Here is a 20,777-nt window from a genome sequence, read left to right as displayed (position 1 = left end):
GACACTGGCGCCACCGGGCTCTCTGACCACCACCAGTAGGCAACGGGTGAAGTGTCTTGCCCAAGGACACAACGACCAAGACTGTCCAAGCCGGGGCTCGAACCGGCAACCTTCTGATTACAAGGCGAACTCCCAACTCTTGAGCCCCTATCGCCCAAATTTTAATTATAGTTGTTTGGACATAATGTATAGACTGTCAGCTGTCCTTTGAGGGTATCCATATTCAAATAGGATGTAGGGAGTTTGAGCTCCTTCACATGCGCCGTCCTCTTTTTTAAGGGATTAAAAGTAATTGGACAAAAGCTCAAAGGCTATTTCATGGCCAGTTGTGGGTGATTACTTAGTTATGTCATTATCAATTAATAAAAGGTCTGGAGTTGATTTAAGGTGTGGTGCTTGCATTTGGAAGATTTTTCTGGGAACAAGGCAACATGCGGTCAAAGGAGCTCTCCATGCAGGTGGAACAAGCCACCCTTGAGCTGTGAAAACAGAAGAAAATAAATTAAAAAAACATCAGAGAAACTGCTACAATAGTAGGAGTAGCAAAGAAAAGTGCCAAAAAAAAGTTTGGTAGAAAGTGAGAAGGAAAAAAGCACTGGTGAAGTCAAAGTCAAAAAGACTTTATTTCATCCCCAAGGGGCAATTAAGATAGATGATACCTTGCCGACCATACATACAAACATCACATTGGGGAGACAGGTCAGGCTAGGTAGCACTGGCCGGTCGACCGCATGAGCAGCGACCCGAAACGAAACCATGGAAATGCACAACATGAGGAAAGATGAGGACAAAAAAGAACTCCCCCCAGACTGAGCTCCAACAAGGAGATCAGTTTGAGAACAGAGAAAACACCTCAGCACATGAATCAGCACATCTCACAACTAAGACTTAAGCGGGGGGTGAGTGAAGGTATGTGTCAGTGTACGTGTGTGTGTGTGTGTGTGTGTGTGTGTGTGTGTGTGTGTGTGTTCCGTGTTCAACCGAGAGAAAGTGTCCCTTCACAGGTTAGGCAAAAGTCAACAATCATCGGTCAATGCGGGTGGCCTTGAAGGAGGAGGGAGAGTCACAACACAGTTTCATTATCTAATGGAGAGTTTTGTTATTCCCGTCAGCTTTTGCCTTGAGCATCCAGTTGGCACCAGGGAGTGCTTCCTTTACATGTGTATGTTCCTTCTTTTTAGATGGCAGTGGACATAGATGGCAAGAGGCCATCTATGTCCACTGTGAGCGACCATCTTTGAACAGAGGCGGTGGTTTACGACACCAACTGTCTGCCATCTATAATCCAGTTTTGAGTTCCCTCCCCAGACGCCTTAACGCCCACTCACATCCTGGGCCATCTGACCTCAGGAATTCACATGATAGGGTGGGGCCAGGTTTCACAATGAGCTCACCCGAAACCCTGGCTGATTAGGTCCCACACCCACTTTCACACCTTGGCGCATGTGATTAGAGGATCACCAGGGGGTCCTTTGTCCCTCCTTGGGGGGATACTCCCACTGGGTTTAAATCTGGGACTCTCCCCATTTGACCTTAGAACTGAAGAAGCTTCTCGGATGAGAGGTGAAACGTCTTCAAGCAACTTAAAGAAGTCCAGACGCTTTTCTTTGCAAACTCCTTTGACTACGATGACCTGGATGACTGAGAACCTTCACAGACATATTTAAAGGCGAAGGTGCTCAAAGTTAAAAAGGGCCACATAGAACGAGACTGAAAAACAACAATCCACATTCATCAAGAATCTAACATGGAATTGCATTATACTATATAACTGTCATCAGTGCAATGCAATGCAAAGCAAACGTGGCCTAAATGTACAGTGTACAATGTACACCCTACTTTCCTTTGCATTAGTCAGCGTCTCCCACTTACTTTGTGTTTGCTTCTCCTGCTCAGGTGGCAAAAAGTGCGCGTGCTCTTTGTGAGCTCATTCCCTGCTCGTAACCAGGGCGCTCTGCCGTCAAGGGCAATGATTGGTTAATGGTATTCATGTGACTGATGCAAGCCAGATCATTTTATTTAGCAAAGCTGTGATTAAATAGTTAAATATTATTGTTGAGATGCACAGGTAGGACTCCACATGCGCACACACACACATTAAAAAAAGAAAAGAAAACAAAAAAGTGGCCTCCAGAAGAGGGCAGTTGGGGCAGGTGCTCAAGCCCCTTCCGCTCCCCGCTCTGCACATGCCTGGTGAAGAGAAACCCCTTCACAACAACCAAGTGAACAACACTCTCCACGGATATTGATACCCAAGTCTACCATAATGAGAAGACTGCATCAAAGTAAATACAGACGGTCCATGACGAGAGAAGAGGGAGCAGATTAACTCAAATAAATCTTGCTAAACAACAAAATAGCTGAGCAGAGAAGCTTTCACATGCTCAAAACTGCCAATCCTAGGCTCAGGTAGGCCCTGCAATTACCTGTAGAAAGGAAAAACCACACTAACCTCTATTTGTTTTTCATCCACAGCTTGTAAAGACACACAAGGCGACATATTTTTCTTAACTGACAGCTCTGAGAGGATCTCTGAGGAAGGCTTCCAAAAGATGAAAAATTTCACAAAATCTGTCATTAGCAAGTCCATCATTGGGCTGGATAAGGTGCACATTGGTGTTATGCAGTACAGCACCAACACACGCCTGGAGTTCGACCTCACCACACACTACAGCCTGGAAGGAATGCTAAACACCATCGATGGTATGATGCAGAATAAGACAAGAACTCGCACTGGCAGGGCCATCACAGAAGTCTCGCAGTATTTTGATGCAGCCAGAGGAGGGCGTCCTTGGGTGAAGCAGTGGTTGGTCGTTATAACAGACGGTAAATCCGAAGATAGCGTCAGAGAACCAGCTCGTGCTCTGAGGGCCAAAGGAGTGGTGATCTATGCCATTGGAGTGAATAAGACCAACGTGCAGGAACTGTCGGAGATCAGTGGCTCATTGCAGAGGGCCTTTATTGAGAATACCTTTGACGGATGGAAGGAACTAGAGACCAAACTGGCCTTGGAGTTCTGTGAGAAAGGTAAGAGAGGCTGTTTCAAACCATCTGTGATGTCAGACTATCTAAAAAGTAAAACCAAAGGAGTCTGTAGAGATGTTAAATCATTTAATGAATTAAAAAATCAGGTTTTTAAAATATTAAATGATTGATTTAGTAAAATAAAAATTAGTAAAAAAAATTGGGTGGCTTCTGTATATTTTACTATGAAAACAAATAGTTGTGTCTGTCTTTGCTAACTTCCTCTCTGCCTCTTTTTTCTTCATTCAGAGTGTGAAAAGACAGTAAAGGCTGATATTATTTTTCTGGTGGATGGTTCTGAAAGCATGACAGAGGAACAGTTCAAGAGTACAAAAAGCTTTTTGGCTTCAGTTGTGAACCAGAACACAGTTGGTGAGAATCTGACTCGTTTTGGAGTCATTCTCTACTCTAGAACAGCCAAGTCCGAGTTTACTCTAAAGGAAATTTACTCCAAAGGAAAAGTCCTTGAAGCTCTGCAGCAGCTGGTACAACCAAAAGGAGGCACCTACACAGGTGCCGCCTTGGCATACTCGCTGCCGTACTTTAATGCTGAACATGGCGGCCGGAGAGCAATCAGGGTGCCTCAGATTCTCATGGTGATCACAGATGGAGACTCTCGTGATTCTGACAGATTGAAAGCAGAATCTGATGCTCTGCGACAAAATGGGATCACAGTCATCAGTATCGGAGTGGAGGGTGCAAACAGGAGCGAGCTGGAGACCATGGCTGGTGGCGACACATCCAAAGTTTTCTTTGTGGATAATTTTGAGGGTTTAGAAACTCTGTACAAGAAGATTTCTCCTGTCATTTGCAATACCACTAAGCGAGGTAAGATGTGTCCAGCGTGAAATATTATGCTCTTTAATTGACTTTGTCAATTCAATTTTATCTATATAGCAACAGTTACCTCAAGGCGCTTTACACTGTAACAGAAAGACCGCTCAATAATACAAAGAAAACAGAGAAAAGCCCAACAATCGTATGACCCCCTATGAGCAAGCACTTTGGCGACAGTGGGAAGGAAAAACTCCCTTTTAACAGGAAGAAACCTCCGGCAGAACCAGCCTCAGGGAGGGGCGGGGCCATCTGCTACGACTATTTAGGGTGAGAGGAGAAGAACAGAACAAAGACACACAAAAAAAAAAAACATTTTCATAACAGCAGAATGTATTGATCTCCTAAAATCGTGTTTTTGGCTAGATTTAAGTGAGGGAGTCAGTTCAGTTACACTAAATGGTAAATGGCCTGTATTTTGTATAGCGCTTTACTAGTCCCTAAGGACCCCAAAGCGCTTTACACATACAGTCATCCACCCATTCACGCACACACTGGTTATGGCAAACTACATTATAGCCACAGCCACCCTGGGGCGCACTGACAGAGGCGAGGCTGCCGGACACTGGCGCCACCGGGCCCTCTGACCACCACCAGTAGGCAACGGGTGAAGTGCCTTGCCCAAGGACACAACGACCGAGACTGTCTAAGCCGGGGCTCGAACCGGCAACCTTCCGATTGCAAGGCGAACTCCCAGCTCTTGAGCCACGATCGCCCCGTTAAAGATAAATATGTGACAGCCTGCTACACTTGGAGAAACTTTTCCTTAACATTTCCATATGTTCATGCAGTAATCATTAAGCAGCTACAATTTCCTCATTTTAATAGCTCTGTAAGTCCATATGTAAACGTATTATTCTTGATAGTGGACGCAGGCAGCACACAGTAGTGCTCCCTATTGTATCTGATGAATGAGGAGTGCACTGTAAAGTCTCGTGTTCATCCTCTGACCAAAGCAGATCCATACCCATCCTTACAGACACATTTAATGTTCTGTGTTTGAGTTGCCTTTTGTGTGGTGTTTAATTTCAGTTGAAGTAACTGTTGTTCAGCCGTTGTTGAGCAGCGTAAGACACAAAGTGACAGAGCCAGGACATTGGAGTAGTAATTACAGAGCTACACAGATGTATAAATGTGAGCATTTCGAGTATCATATTTATGGAAGTTCTAGGGGAACATCTGAAACCAATTCTGAAAAAAAGAAAGGATACTGTGTAAAATGCAATGATTTTTAAATCTCATGAACCCATATTTGGATCACAATAGAACACTAAAAACAACCGAAAAAGCGTGCAAATTTAAGAAAGATATCAGTTCATTTTGAACTGATGGTAATGAGGGGCACATTTCCCACTGTGTCAGTAAACATCTGGGAACCAGGGGAGCAGCTGCTGCACTTTTGGGAGAGGACCTATGTTCACATCCAGTGATTTCTGGCTCTTGAGCCCATGCAGTGATTTCCATCACAGAATCATGCCTGTTATTAATGAATTGCTGCCTGAGGGTGAAACATTAAAGGCATCCAATGTTGATTTTCGGCCTTGTCCCTTTGCACACAGAGATTTCTCAAGATTTTCTGAACCTTTTGATGATATTATGTACTGTACATGATGAGATATTCATAACTGTACCCAGAGGAATATTATTCTACAATTGTTCCACAATTTGCCTGTAAGAAGCTCTTTTTATACTAGAACTAATTAGATAATTCCCCACAAAATGTTCCTCCAGCTGTTTTTCTTTAGTACCACTTACTTTTCCAGCCTTTTGGAGCCAGATTTTCATGGGTTCTTTTGTTAATAAAATATAGTTTTGTGAAATGTGGAAATCATTGCATTTATTTACATTTTACTGTGTTATAGGTTTTTGTTGGGTTTTTTAGAATTGATTTATTTTCTTTCTTCATTTCTTGTTTGGTATAATTTAAATTAAGCGCTTATTACCCCTTATCTGACCATGTTTCACAATCTTTACATGCATTTTTTAAAATGTTCCCCAAGTTCTTCATTAATATCTTATTTTTGGTTAACCGTTCTTCCAGTGTCATGATAGACTCTAAAGACTAACCAAAGAATTGGCATCAGGTTTTTGGTTGGCTTGTTGTGTATTAATGACGTCAAATGTCTCATTCTTGCTTTTTCTTTGGCAGCTTGCAACCAGACAGACTTGGTCTTCCTGCTCGATTACTCGAGCAGCATCAACCAAAGCCAGCACACAATTATGTTAAACTTCACAGCAAGTGTGGTGGACAACTTTAATGTCAGTAAAGAGTTGGCACATGTTGGACTTGCACAGTTCAGTGATGATCCTAAAGATGAGTTTTACCTTAACACGTACAACAACAAGACGAACATGACTGGACATATCCTTAACATGCCATATAACGGTGGAAACACTTATCTTGGAGAAGCCTTGGTTCACATTAGGGACTACTTTCATGAATCAAAGGGAAGCCGCAGAGACGTTCCCAAGAACCTGGTGTTGATCACAGATGGTAATTCTCATGATGACGTGGAGGATGCCGCAGAAGCGCTCAGGAAAATGGGGATTACAATATTCGCCATTGCTGTTGGAGATGTCTTTTACCTACAGCTCCTGCAGATCACTGGCACGCCAGAGAAGGTGTTTAATGTCGACAGCTTTGACAGCTTGGCAAATATCAAGAAAAAGATCATTGATGAAATCTGTGACACTGTGCCTGATGATGAGCCGGAAATTGGTAAGTTGGAAAAAAGAGACGTCCCTGACTAGTAAGTTCATAATCAGGCGAACAGAAAATCTTTAAGTGGCTATTTTAAAAGAGAGACTAAACCCAGACAGCCAGAAGATCCAAATCACCACTGTTTGTAATTAAATTCTGCAATTTCCGTATTTTAAATGGTGACTCAATGTGAGGCACCATTTATAACAGCAACTGCTTTCACACCACATTGTTCGGGGACAAGTACCTACCGGTGGTGGTCTGCTGTGTGCATTCACCCCACACTAAGTGAAATGCACATCCTCGACTGTAAACACACCCAGTCTTCAGTTTGAGTAATTTCTGCTTGGTTTGCCGAGAGCTGCTGTTGTTATTGTAGATGCCTAATGTTTTACCTCTTATCATTTAAAGACTGTTACTGGTGCTGCATTCACAGTAAACATAAATCATCAAGTATCCACTCTGTTGCCTAAAGTTAGCAGTACTAGCACGAGCATCAGTACCTTTGATAGTTTAATCCTGTTGTTTGATTTAGTGAGCCCCTCTTGTCCACATGTTAATGTCTTTAGCTATAAAAGGTCAAAGACAAACATCCTTTCCCTGCTTCTCTTCCCATGTTCAGATTGCACCATCGACGTTGCAATAGGATTTGATATTACTGACACGAGTGGATCCAACAACATGCTGATCCGTGACTACATCCAACACCTGGAAGAGATTGTCCATCATATTTCACATATTTCAACAGTAGAAAACTTGTGCTGCACTGGCGTCCCCCGGTCCCCGGTCAAGACCCAAATCGCCTTCCATTTGGTAGACAGAGATGGCAGGGCCTTGTATGATACAAGTTTTCCAGACTTCAGTGAGGACGTGTTGAAGAAAGTCTTGAGCTGGAAGTTGTCCCAGCCGACCTACTTTAACTCTGAGCTGCTGAATTTCTTCAAGGAGAGGTTCAAAGCCAGGTCCAAGGCTACTGTCAAGGTGAGACATGTTTAGATTTGTGCTGTCAGCGTTAATCTTGTTAAAATGATGTTAACGCCATAACTGCAGCAAATCTCTGTTAGTGAGCTAGCGCTAGTGAGCTGCACGGTGCTAACACGTTAATGAGCTAACTGCTCTAACACGTTGACGCCGTGCAGCCCCACGCACGTGGCGATCTGCGGTAACTTGCTAACGGAGATTTGCTGCTTTAATGCGGTTATGGCGTTAACGTCATTTTAACGAGATTAACGCTGACAGCTCTAGTTTAGACCTTTCAGAATCCTTCAGTTCTCATTTTCACCATGAAATTATCCAAGTAAATGAGTTGATATCCTGTGTTGCTAACATGCAACTGTGCTATTTTTCATCTTGTTAAAATTTAGCACATAAACTGCAGCCGAGGCTGTTGGGTAGCCAAATACTGGACACTACATTCAATTACATTAATTACATTACAAGTTTTTAGTTGCTGTTACCTAGCATGAAGACTGCTATTGGTAAAGAGCTTTGTTTATAACACGGGAGTATGTGGGGACTGACTCACTGCTGGAGCCTCTAGTGGACATTAGAGGAGCTGCAGTGTTTAGCACTTCTGCTGACTTCATTATTCAGCCCTGAAGATTACCACTTCATGAGACGTCATCCACATTAAACTGTCGGACGTGGCTTACTCTGTCGTTTAGGTCTTGATGATCTTCTCTGATGGACTCGATGAAAACGTCGTGAGTCTACAGCGGGAATCAAAGCTGCTGCGAGAGTCTGGTAAAAACATGCAATTATTTACTAAGATCACTTCATTCCAAACTTTGCTTCTGGTTTTCTCATTGCGTCATCTTTACTTTTCATTGCTCATCTTTATTGACATCCCCATGCACTTTGATCTGATGTTAGCACACAAATTATTCAGTTATTATATTAGATGTATGGGCTAGTGTCCCATGTGTGTACTAAAACATAAAAACGCATGCTTTAATTTTAATTCTGGGCTACGAGGAAGGAAGTGATTAAAGTGGAGCAGAATAAGCAGAAGCACAAGAACAAGAACTTTCCTAAACAACCATGAAAAAGTGATTTGTGTAGAATGACAGAGAGCTGAAAGAACTGAATATAATACTAGTGCAACCCCTCGGCCTCTGAGGAGACACACCTAAGATATCAATTTCAAATCCTACGTCGTCTTGTTCTCAAGTTATAACATCCGCAAGATCTTCAGCAGACTTACTGTGGCTCTGAGGTCACTGAGATTCAAACTAATCAAAGATTTTAATAGAAGCACCTATGGTATCAATTTGAAGCTCGAGTTATAGCGTTCACATCAGTGCCTTTTACAGCTGAGGGGTAAAAAGCACTTGGATCACCATCAGACTGGATCCATCTAATCTATGAGGAGAAGTTACTAAATATTTTTTTAGACCTAATCAGTTTGCTTGATTCAAATCCAGTGGAAATGTACGTACACTGTGTTTGTGAAGCCACACTGTTCCAGTCTGTTGTCCTAACTGTCTGCAGGAGTCAGCGCCCTGCTGGCCGTGGCTCTGAGGGGCACTGACCACGCTCAGCTACAGAAGGTGGAGTTTGGCCGTGGATTCGGGTACACTGATCAGCTCATAATCAGCATGCCGAGCATCGGCAGCACCATATTCCAACAGATTGTAAGTCAGTCCCATTGCTCATGAGCAAAGTGCGTTTATACCTTTTCTAAATGACAAATAAAGTAAGTTTTAATCTTTAGTCTGAGTAAAAAGGAGCCAAGTTCATGTTATTCATATAATGTAAAAAATGTGAGTGAATTTTATTCAGAATAACCAGTAAAGGAGTCATGAGGTGAGATAACAGGACCCAAGTGCAAAACATGCGGGTAGGTTGAAAGAAAAGTCACGTAAGCAACAAAGAAATCAAAGGGACACAATCCTCCCGTCAGCCATTCAGGAGGCTGACGGGAGGATTGTGATGTTTTTAGTTTTTCCTGCTGACATAATCGTTCCTCTTAAACGAGTTTATAGCAAGTAATATTTTGAGATGTCTTGATTCTCGGAAGATAAAAAGTTCAGTAACCGACGTTTGCCTCTTAAAGATCTTCACAAAGAAGCTTGCATTGTTCATGTATGTCCTTCGTCCCCTCGTCTGACTGCAGAGCACTGTGACAGCTCGGGAATGCTGCGGAGTGATGTGCAAATGTTGGGGAGACAAAGGCCCCCGTGGTCTTCCAGGCCCCCCAGGGGTAAAGGTGAGTGTAAAACCCCAACTTTACACCAGGAATGTTTTTCACTATAGAACACAGGGAACATATCACACATTTCAAATGCAAAAATTCATCATTGCATGAAACTGAGCAGCAGGTCGTAGGTCTGGACTGCAGGCGTGCTGGTGCAACTGATGCATTCTGCTCTTTAGCATCATCCCACTCAAACATGAAGGCTGTATCTGAAAAACACGTCTGCACAGAGAACATGCTGCTCTGATACCTGTGTATAGCTTTCAGCACTGACGGAGCCTGTCCAGATGTGCCAGCTGCCAGCTCCACAGGGCGGATGCTCCCTCTCCCACAGACCCATCCACACATGGACTGTGTGGATGGGTCTGACCTGAGATCAGTTTCCACTTTGCCTCAGTCCATTTTAAAAGAGCTCCTCTCTGCATGATGGAGCTTTAACCTGTTCATGTGGACGGCAGCCGGAGCTGCTCTGGTGTCCGTGACACAGTCACTTTTAATGGCGTGCTACCTGATTGCTTAAACTCCGCCTCTAAAATATTATTTTAATATATCACGTTACTGACCAGCTGACACTTAATCTAATTAGTTGTGAAATGTTTCCTGAAGGCTTTTCCAGCCCTTTGCTTTCTTTCTGATGGTTCTGTTTGCTTTATAAACAGGGTGAGGAGGGAGAGCGGGGTCATCCAGGTTTCCCGGGAGAAGAAGGAGTCAGTGTAAGTGCTTCTTTGCTCACTTCATCCCACTACGAGCTCTTTCAGCTGTAAATGAGACAATCGCACAATGTACATTTTCAGATTTTCAGTGTAAAAATTTCCAGATTGTTTTATTTTATTCAGTTATTTGTACATAATGTTCTCTGTTTTTGCACAGTCGAGCAGCGTGTCAGGACACGTTTCACTGCGTGTTGTACTCGTATAACTATGCATGTGACAAATCCAATCCAATCCAACTTTATTTATATAGCACTTTTAAAAACAACAAAGTTGACCAAAGTGCTTTCCAATAATAAAACAGAGATAGCAGTTAAAAACCATACATTAAGCATACAATGAAATCAATAAACAAAATAAATATATAATTGAAAAAGAAGATAAAAATAAATCAGTGTAAATATTAAATATCAAAACATGAGTAAAATAAACAATAAGATATACAATGAATAAGATTAACAAAGTAAAAAGATTAAGAGTGACCAACAGCTGACTACAAACTTACTACAAACTGACTCTGATAATACTCCTAAAAAGCCTTTGAAAAAAAGTGTGTTTTTAAAAGTGATTTAAACATTTCAAGTGTTGGGGCCAGCCTAATATGGAGGGGCAGTTTGTTCCATAGTTTGGGGGCCACAACAGCGAAAGCTCGGTCCCCTCGGTGTTTCAGTCTCGACATGGGGACAGCAAGGAGTGACTGGTCAGATGATCTGAGAGACCTTTGTGGAGTGTATCGGTGTAGAAGGTCTGACAGGTAAGAAGGAGCCAGGCCATTTAAGACTTTAAAAGCAAGCAATAAAATTTAAAATGAATTCTAAAATGGAAACCAGTGTAAGGAGGCAAGAACAGGGTAATGTGCTCACGTTTGCGTGTCCCTGTCAGCAGGCGAGCAGCAGCATTCTGGACCATATGCAACGTGATAGTGAAGCCTGATCAATACCAATATAAAGTCCATAACAATAATCAAGGCGAGTGGTCACAAATGCGTGCAGAACTCTCTCCAAGTCACAAAAAGAAATAAAAGGTTTTACTTTAGAGAGCTGCCTCAGCTGAAAAAAGCTTTTCCTCACCACTGTATTTACCTGTTTGTCCATTTTAAGAGCTGTGTCACATTTTACTCCAAGGTTGGTGACAATTGATTTGACACACGATGCAAGAGGACCCAAGTCAGATGGAGGGACACCAGGTCCACTTGGCCCAAATATAATGACTTCAGTCTTCTTTTCATTAAAGTTTAAAAAATTCAGAGCCAGCCATGCTCTGATATCCTTAAGACTGTCTAAAATAGGCCTGAGGGGGTTAAGGTCATTGTGTTTCAGCGGGAGATAAATTTGACAATCATCTGCATAAAAATGAAATGAAACTTTATGTTTTTTAATAATATGGCCAAGGGGAAGTAAATAAATACTAAAAAGAAGGGGCCCAAGGATGGATCCTTGAGGTACACCACATGGGAGGAGGGCGGAAGATGAATGAAATTTACCAAGTGAGACAGAAAAACTTCTATCAGAGAGGTATGACCTAAACCACTCCGAGGCAGTGCCTCTAATTCCAACATGATGTTCTAGACGATAAATCAAAATATTGTGATCTACTGTATCAAAAGCTGCTGTGAGATCCAAAAGCACAAGTAAGACAGACTTCCCAGAGTCAGCAGTTAGTAAGATATCATTAAAGACTCTCAAAAGTGCAGTCTCTGTGCTGTGAAGGGCTTTAAAACCAGATTGAAATACCTCAAAAATGTTTTGACTCTCTGAAAAAGTCTGCAGCTGTGAGCTCACTTCTTTTTCTAAAATTTTAGAAACAAAAGGAAGCTTTGAAATAGGTCTGAAATTACTCAACAAAGAGGCATCCAAGCCAGGGCGTTTCAGCAGAGGCTGGACCACTGCCTGTTTAAAAATTACAGGTACATGGCCTAAAGTCAGGCTGCTGTTTATAAGCCTTAGAATATAAGGTCCAATAGTGCCCCAGACTTCTTTAAAAAAGCGAGGGGGAAGGACATCACTGGGAGAGCCAGACTTGATTTGGGTGACAATTTTACCCAGTTTAGATAGAGACACAGGTTCAAAATGGCTAAAAACTGCTAAAGGCGTAAAAATAACAGAAGGGTTATAAGAAGGGAGTGAAATATGTGCTCTAATAGATAAAATCTTCTCCACAAAGAAATTTAAAAAAGCTTCACAAGTTTCAGCAGAAGCTTCTGTACAGTTGGATTGGGGATAAAGGATCTTGAATCTGGTTGAAAAAACGTCAAACCTGAATTCATTTCCATTAAAAAATTTTGCTTTGAATTATTTATTTTGAATTTTCTAGTTTGTAGTTTGTGTTGTGTTTTGAAGGTTCTTCTTGTTAAAATTGAGTTCTTTTTTCCCACAATTGCCAACTGCTTGCTCCTGTTTATGGGTGCTACCTAAAAGCAGTTGACATTTACATTTTATTTAAATGCAAATGTATTTTTGAGATATTATTCATATAACATGAAAACTGACAGATGGACCTACAGGACGAAGCAGACAGAGAGCTCGAACCAGAGTGGCTCACTTTGCTTTTGTGTTGCAGGGCGAGCGAGGTCCTCCTGGACTTCCTGGACTTCAGGGGATCCGGGGCTGTCCTGGGAGCAGAGGACAGAAGGTACGCGATGTGTCATACCTCTGAGAGGAGCACTGCTGAAGTCTGATCATTAATCGATCACGTACCGATGCAGAGGAAATGACGCTGCAGTCGAACAGACGAGTTCATGGAGATGCTTTTCATGTCAGACTGTGTGACGACTGATTTTTAGTATTAACTTTTGTTCTTAACATGAAAAACAAGTTTGTTTATAGTATGTTATAAATATATCACACAAATATTAAATATACCAGACGTTTCATCGAATCCAATAATAGATTCCTGTGAAGCCAGGCTGAAAAAGTCAAACATGAGCGCTTTAACCATTAAATCTGCTGTTTGTATCTGCAGGGCTACCGAGGTATCTCAGGCAACAAGGTGAGTGACTGAGGTCTGCTGACAGTGCTGCATTTACTGGAGAAGCGACAGTTTATCATAGATTCAGCAGTGAGACGTAACAGCTGATTCTGCTCCAACGCTGCAGGGCGACGACGGCGAGGATGGACTGAACGGCATCGATGGAGAGCAGGTATGAACATCTGTGACTGAGGCCTTATGATCAGTGACGAGTTGCTAACGGCGTTACTTTTTCACTAACTAGTAATCTAACTAATAATCTCCAAAAGTTGAATCTGTTCATCTGGACGTAGCGTTTTGTGGGAGAAACGTTTCATCACTCATCCAAGTGACTTCTTCAGTCTCTGCTGACTGCAGGTTTCCCCAAACCTTATAAACAGTACATTTGCATAATGACTGATACCAGCCCACTGAAGGAACAATTGGCTGTGAGGTCAGTTCCTTAATCATAATTATGCAAATTCCCATGACCATTGATCAACAATCACTGACCAAAACCCACTGATCAAAGAACACTGATCAATGGCCATGAGTCCCATTCACAGAGAGTTGGGGAATGGCTGCAATCACAGCATTGTAAGATGGTGACAGATGTACCCTTAGGCCCCCTCCTCGATTCAGAGATGGTCTTTCCCTTTTCACGTAAATGGCCTCCTTGACTCCGCGCTCAAACCAGCGTTCTTCCCTGTCCAGGATGTGTACATCCTCATCGTTGAAAGAGTGTCCACTGGCCTGTAGGTGTAAATAGACTGCAGAGTCCTGGCCTGATGAGGTTGCTCTTCTGTGTTGTGCCATCCGCTTCGCTAGAGGTTGTTTGGTTTCCCCGATGTATAAATCCTGGCAATCCTCCTGGCACTTAACAGCGTACACTATGTTACTCTGTTTGTGTTGGGGGACCCGATCCTTGGGGTGGACCAGTTTTTGGCGCAGCGTGTTTTGGGGTTTAAAAGCCACAGAGACCCGGTGTTTAGAAAAAATGCGTCTCAACTGTTTATTTATTTTTTTTATTAACCTTTATTTAACCAGGAAGATCCCATTGAGATTAAAAACCTCTTTTTCAAGGGAGACCTGGCCAAGATAGGCCAGGTCAACTGGCCAACTGTTCCGATACTCCTGACACATATGGGATCACTACAGGTTTTCGCCTGGGCAGCGGTTGTCCTTCTCTCTTGGATCGGCTGGAGCTTTCTTTAGGTGCCTTCCCAGCTTTGACAAAAGTCCAGCTGGGATAACCACATTTACTCAGGGCCTTCTTGATGTGCTGTTCTTCTGCCTCCCTGGCCGCTGTGTCAGTGGGGATGGTGTTCGCTCTGTGTTGTAGCGTCCTGATGACACCCAGTTTGTGCTCCAGTGGATGATGAGAGTCAAACCTTAGATACTGATCCGTATGTGTAGGTTTACGGTACACGTCAGCTTTTAGATGTCCCCCATTACTGATGGAAATCTCACAGTCTAAGAAGGCTAACCTGCCACTTTTCATATCCTCCCTGGTGAATTTGATGTGTCGGTCCACCGAGTTAATGTGATCCGTGAAATGTAGTACGTCCTGAGATTTGATTTTCACCCAGGTGTCATCCACATATCTGAACCAATGGCTTGGTGGTGTTCCAGGGTAGGATAGCAACGCCCTCTTTTCCACTTCTTCCATGTACAAATTGGCCACGATGGGTGAAACTGGGGAGCCCATGGCACATGGGAATTTGCATAATTATGATGAAGGAACTGACCTCACAGCCCATTGTTCCTTCAGTGGGCTGGTTTCAGTCATTATGCAAATGTACTGTTTATAAGGTTTGGGGAAACCTGCAGTCAGCTGAGACTGAAGAAGTCACTTGGATGAGTGACGAAACGTTTCTGCCACAAAACGCTACGTCCAGATGAACAGATTCAACTTTTGGAGATTTACTTTCCTGGATGATTGAGAATGCATGAAGACCTAACTAATAATGATTTCTATTGTTACAACAAGAAAATTACTATTTTTCAACACACAAATGGTTGAAGCTGTCTTCAGCTTCCCGGGAGCTGCGGGGGGAGTCCTGGCCTGACGAGGTAGCTCTTCTGTGTTGTAGCCAGAGGGGGTTTGGTTTCCCTGATGTATAAATCCTGGCACAGCGTGCATTCCGTTACTCTGTTTGTGTCGGGGACCTACAGGCCAGTGGACACACTGGTTTGAGTGGGGAGTCAAGGAGGCCCTGGAGTGGCTAACATTAGCTGAGGCTAATATTGTAATGATTTTTCTCCTCTTTGTGACTGAAACAGAATGTAGCCTGATAAACATCTGGGCTGTCCAGAGGACAATGTCCCACTGGTCGCTGACTGAGGCCTTTTTCCTTAGTGATGTGTTAACACACACCTGAACACTGCTTTGACAGACATGCTGACACCTGCTGATGATCAGTGAATTTATCATCACCTGGCTCCGTGTGGACTCGCACGCTTCCTGCTGTTCGATATAGTCATTTGAATGCAACTGTGGATTAAATTATACATATAATTTTAAATTAGATAAATGAATTATTACATATGAAAATTATTCTTTATATTAACATTTACACATGCTGTATTATCCTGGTGATTTACAAATCATGGTAGGAGAGTATGATGGTTTATGACTGTGGAAGAAGAAGTGAGACAAAGAGCAGGAGATGACGCGTGCTTCTGGTTTTGTTTGCAGGGAGAGACGGGACACAGTGGACTGAAAGCAGACCGAGGACCGTCGGGAAACCCAGTAAACAAAAACCACTCAAAGTTTCTTTGCTTCGTGCTACATCAGCTCTGATCGTTGTTACCTAATGAAATGATTGATCCATTTTACTGTTATTGTTTCTGCGACACCCTTTGTGTTGTTTCTGTTTTCGTTTTTTTAAACGTGTTTTGACTTCAGCTTGTAAAAATGAAGCTGTGAGCTGTTGACCTCTGACCTCTGGGTAGGTTGATTGACAGGCTGAAATATCATCTTTAGGGCATCCCGGGGACAAAAGGCGAGCTGGGGCTGAAAGGACAGAAGGGACTGAGAGGAGACCCGGTGAGTTTCAGTGCTTTCACTTCAGAAAAGTCGGCAGTCACATGGACTTTTTTCTCCTAATTATTTAATATGTGGGAGGAGGAGGGGGACGAGGAAGAGGAGGGGGCAGGTCAAGTTCAGGTCAATCAGACTGCTAAAGCAAAATAAACCTTTCATATTTCAGTTTTTTTGTTTTTACAAAGAAAACCTGTTTCAAAGGCCTGAGCATGAAAAATATCCTGAAATAATGACTCTTTAGTTTCTGCTCATATTTTTATGATACAAAACTTATGGTGAAGATATTTGATCATGTAGTTTGTCGGTGTCAGTCTGATCTTTCTAACAAATACAAATAAGCTGGAATTTATCGAGAGCGTTTCCAGTCTGATGTGATCACACACTACATTCACTCATAAAACACTTTATTTACAACAATAATCCACAAACGTCGTGCTGCCATAAAAACCCACCCATCACTTCTTTTGGCAGAACTCTGCATGTCGATGTTTTCTGAGGATGTTTTTGTGTGTTTAAACATTTAAATGTCACTAATGTCAGTTAAAAATGTAATATCGGCTCTTTCTTCTGTCGGAAAGCCCGACAGCTGATCGCAGCTGGGAAACAGCTGAAAGCTCCACTTCAAGAACCGAACACTGTTTTTGTCTGACAGGGCACCCCGGGTGTCGACAACACCAGACCAGGACCCAAAGGAGACCCCGGCAGCCCAGGGAGACCAGTAAGACACATCCACATCTTTATGTAAAAGCTGAACGTTAGCCGCCATGATGTCGGCCGTTAGTTTATCGTAAATTATCTACAGAGATTAAAGCTGATTTTTCTTTTATCAGGCTGTAAACGACTGATTCTAAAATAGCACTTTTTAATCTGTCTGAATGCTCAAAGCAGTTCGTACAACATGCCTCATTCACCCATTCACACAAGCACTTTTTCACTCTCTAACATTCACACTCTGACGGATGTGTCAGAGAGCAGCTCGGGTTAGTATCTTGCCCAAACATCGAATTAGAAGATGACCTGATCTACAGTCAACACGAGTGTCTATGGAGACTGACTCACTGCTGCCTCTTCTGGGCATCAGAGGAACTGCGAGTTTTTGACACTAAAGTATTCGTTGGGTTTCAGGGGATGCAGAGCCTGTTGTTCACTGAGGATAGGTTTCCAGTCTGTCCCAGAGAGAGACAGACAGTCATTCACAGTCATACTCACACCTTCAGAATCACAAGTTAACGAGAATGCCTTTGGACTGTGGAAGTGAGCTGGAGGACACAGGGAGAACATGTGACACCCTGTCACTTCCTTTTCAGAAGAGAGGTCACCATTGGATCAGACAGTTTCAGAAGTCCGTGTTCTTAGCTGACAGGAGTGCGTGGTGTGGTCTTCTGCTGCAGTACCCATCTGCTTCAAGTTCAATGTGTTGTGGATTCAGAGATACTCGAAGCAGTCTGGACGTTCTCCTCTGACCTCTGACATCAACAAGGCCTTTTCTCTCAGAGATCTGCTGTTAACGCTGCATGTTGTCTTTTCAGAGCTTCCTCTGTAAATGATTGTGTGGAAAGTCCCAACAGATCAGCAGAATAGTCAGACCAACCTGTCCTGTACCAAAGACCACACCACATATATACCTGCATGCATTCATTTGGTGCCACGTGATTGGCTGATCAGATATGTGGCCAGTGATTGAACATGAAAGTGAAGCCAATACAGAAGTATCTTGAACCTGGTCAGCAGGGGGCGACTCCTGTGGTCTGATTAGATAGAAGGCTATGAGAAAAGGAGCGTGCTACTCATCCCATCTCTGAACACTCTTTGATGGAATTATGGTTCCAGTTGCTAATTTAAAGTGTTTCTGAATAAAATGTGATTAATTTTACTTTTAAATCAATAAGCCCACCTGATGTACATCACAAATGAGTGAAGACAGACAGATAGACGCATGGATGGATGAATGGATGATGGTTGGATGATGGATGGCTGATGGAAGGACAGATGGATGCATGGATGGATGGATGATGGATGGATGATGGAAGGACAGATGGACGCATGGATGGATGGATGGATGAGGGAAGGACAGATGGATGCATGTGTAACACGCCCCAAGCAAGAGGGCGGCCGACAGATTATGTCTGATTCTGAAAAGAACAGATAAATCATGAGATGGACGACAGGTAGTGTGTTTCCTCTCTCGCTTCTGCCAGATCTTTATTTAAACACATTCATATGTTCACAACAGGTTGCAAAAACTTCCTAACATCTCTGTCTCACATTCCCAAAGCCCAAAATCAGAATAAACTAAAATAGTATAAACAAAAATCTAAACAGTCATCTCTGTTGTTTGTTACTAAGAGCTATAAATCACACTCTTTTCCCCACACATAGTTTGATAAAGCAAACATTCCAGTACTGTACCATGTACTAATGGTATATCTGTATAGTGGAAATCTCCACATCAACATTGCAGAGCGATCAGAATTATTACAGGTTATTACACTAACTTTAGACAATAACAGTGACAACACATCAAACTGTCTCTGTGAACACATTAACTCAAATATACAGGAGCCGTGGTGTACTTTTGTTACAAGAGGGTGCCTTAAGTTTAGAAAACAACAAAGCCGACGTATACTCCAGCCTGCAGTAGCTAAGCTAGCTCCTACTCTTGATCGTAACACATTTCAATGAGCAAAACAAACAAATACAGATCTTCAGCAAAACAAACTGCTGGTTGGGTTTTACCCTTATTTGTCAGGTAAATTATGTGGACCACCTGTGTGGCCTTATTACTTACTAACCTGAAAAGAACAGATAAATCATGAGATGGACGACAGGTAGTGTGTTTCCTCTCTCGCTTCTGCCAGATCTGAAGACGAGCAGTAGCGTCACACTAAACCATCTCACTAGGGCGGAAGTGCCCCCTTGTGGCGTAACTAGGGATCACACCACATGTTGGGTCTCCAACAAAAATCACAAAATTAAGGCCCCTCCTTAACAAAACTACACCTAAAAGCTTATACAATATACCAAAATTAAATCACATAATGTGACCACACATTACAGTGTGTCACACGCTCCCTGACAAAGTAAGAATGGCTCCTGGCATTCAAACCTCAATTTTTCTCAAAAACATTGACACATACACTTATTCAATATAGCAAAGGTGTGTGTATGTAAGGTGTGTAAGCATATGGAAGGTGAGGTGTAAAGCCTGTGGATGTTGGGATATGATAAGGAACTGTCCATGGTGGCATGTAGGGTGAGGAGAGCGTTGCAACTGTAGGATGAGGCTGGTACGATGGTTCACCCAGTGTTTGGTATGTCAGCATCTGCCTTGGTTTCCTCTCCCTAGTCGACCTTCTCATGTCGCTAGTGGAACATAGTGGAGGGGTGCGTGCAGACAGTTCGTCCTCATTTGGAATTGACAGTTCATCATCTGCGCTTTCTGATGGGACTGGGTCATGTAGTGAAAGCACCTCTGGAAGGTTGTCTCCTAGACTGACTTGATCTTGGCTGACTGGCCGGCCAATATAGCTTTCTTCCCTGACAGGTAGCTTCGCATGACTGTGTTCCTCAACGGAGGCTGGGTCGGGCTGTTCTGCAGTAGGTATCCTATGGTAAGTCTTTCCTTTGATGGGCTCTCTTTCTTTTACAGGGAGCCTCAACCAGAATTTTCCATTACCCTCTTCAGAGTCTGAGTCACTTGTTTCAGTCTGTTGCCTTCTCCTGCCTCTGTCCCCTGGCAGGTTGTTTGATTTTGTTTGTCTCTTTGGTGTAGGTTCAGGAATGTGCTGTGGAGTCTCAACTGGCAAGTCATTCACAAGTAGTAACAAGTTACGGTGAAGCACTCTAGTCTTATCCTTATCTCCTGCTTCTCGGTAGACTACATACACGGGGTTGTTGGCTACTTGGGCTTTGACTACGTAGATGCTCTTTTCCCAGTATGACTTGAGTTTTCCAGGCCCACCTCTTTCACCAAGATTTCTAACGAGGACCCTGTCCCCAGGATGCAAGACGACACCCCTGAGTTTTTTGTCATAGTAGGATTTGCCCCGTGCGCTGGACAGTTTACTATTGTCACTGGCTATCTTGTACGCCTCAGTCATCTTTTCTGCCCACTTCTCGGCATAATGTTTGTGAGACACAGTTTTTTTCTCCCCAACCAGGCCAAACAACAAGTCTATTGGGAGACGGGGGTGATGCCCATACAAAAGAAAGTAAGGGGAATACCCTGTTGACTCATGCCGCGTACAATTGTAAGCGTGCACGGTTTGCTGAAGGTGATCTTTCCAGCATTGCTTTTCTTTGTCACCGAGTGTCCTGAGC

At 43.0% G+C, this 20,777-nt stretch overlaps 1 protein-coding gene across 2 annotated transcripts in view; it reads left to right on the top strand.

The window, feature by feature from the left end:
• The window catches only part of LOC100708991 (collagen alpha-6(VI) chain), a 74,412-nt gene that overhangs the window by 15,835 nt on the left and 37,800 nt on the right, over positions 1-20,777 (top strand). For both annotated transcript variants that reach the window (XM_019364408.2, XM_019364409.2), the window contains exons 7-20: positions 2,476-3,027; positions 3,274-3,852; positions 6,008-6,577; positions 7,182-7,540; positions 8,224-8,302; positions 9,050-9,192; positions 9,675-9,767; positions 10,415-10,468; positions 13,025-13,096; positions 13,427-13,453; positions 13,560-13,604; positions 16,110-16,163; positions 16,398-16,460; positions 17,110-17,175. In XM_019364408.2, coding sequence (XP_019219953.1) covers positions 2,476-3,027; positions 3,274-3,852; positions 6,008-6,577; positions 7,182-7,540; positions 8,224-8,302; positions 9,050-9,192; positions 9,675-9,767; positions 10,415-10,468; positions 13,025-13,096; positions 13,427-13,453; positions 13,560-13,604; positions 16,110-16,163; positions 16,398-16,460; positions 17,110-17,175 — 2,756 coding nt within the window. The remainder of the gene's footprint in view (positions 1-2,475; positions 3,028-3,273; positions 3,853-6,007; positions 6,578-7,181; positions 7,541-8,223; positions 8,303-9,049; positions 9,193-9,674; positions 9,768-10,414; positions 10,469-13,024; positions 13,097-13,426; positions 13,454-13,559; positions 13,605-16,109; positions 16,164-16,397; positions 16,461-17,109; positions 17,176-20,777) is intronic.

Source organism: Oreochromis niloticus, linkage group LG11 (genome assembly GCF_001858045.2).
Source record: "Oreochromis niloticus isolate F11D_XX linkage group LG11, O_niloticus_UMD_NMBU, whole genome shotgun sequence".
Classification (NCBI taxonomy): domain Eukaryota; kingdom Metazoa; phylum Chordata; class Actinopteri; order Cichliformes; family Cichlidae; genus Oreochromis; species Oreochromis niloticus.
The sequence above is the reverse complement of the archived record's forward strand: the minus strand, read 5'-3'. Positions and strand labels throughout refer to the sequence as shown.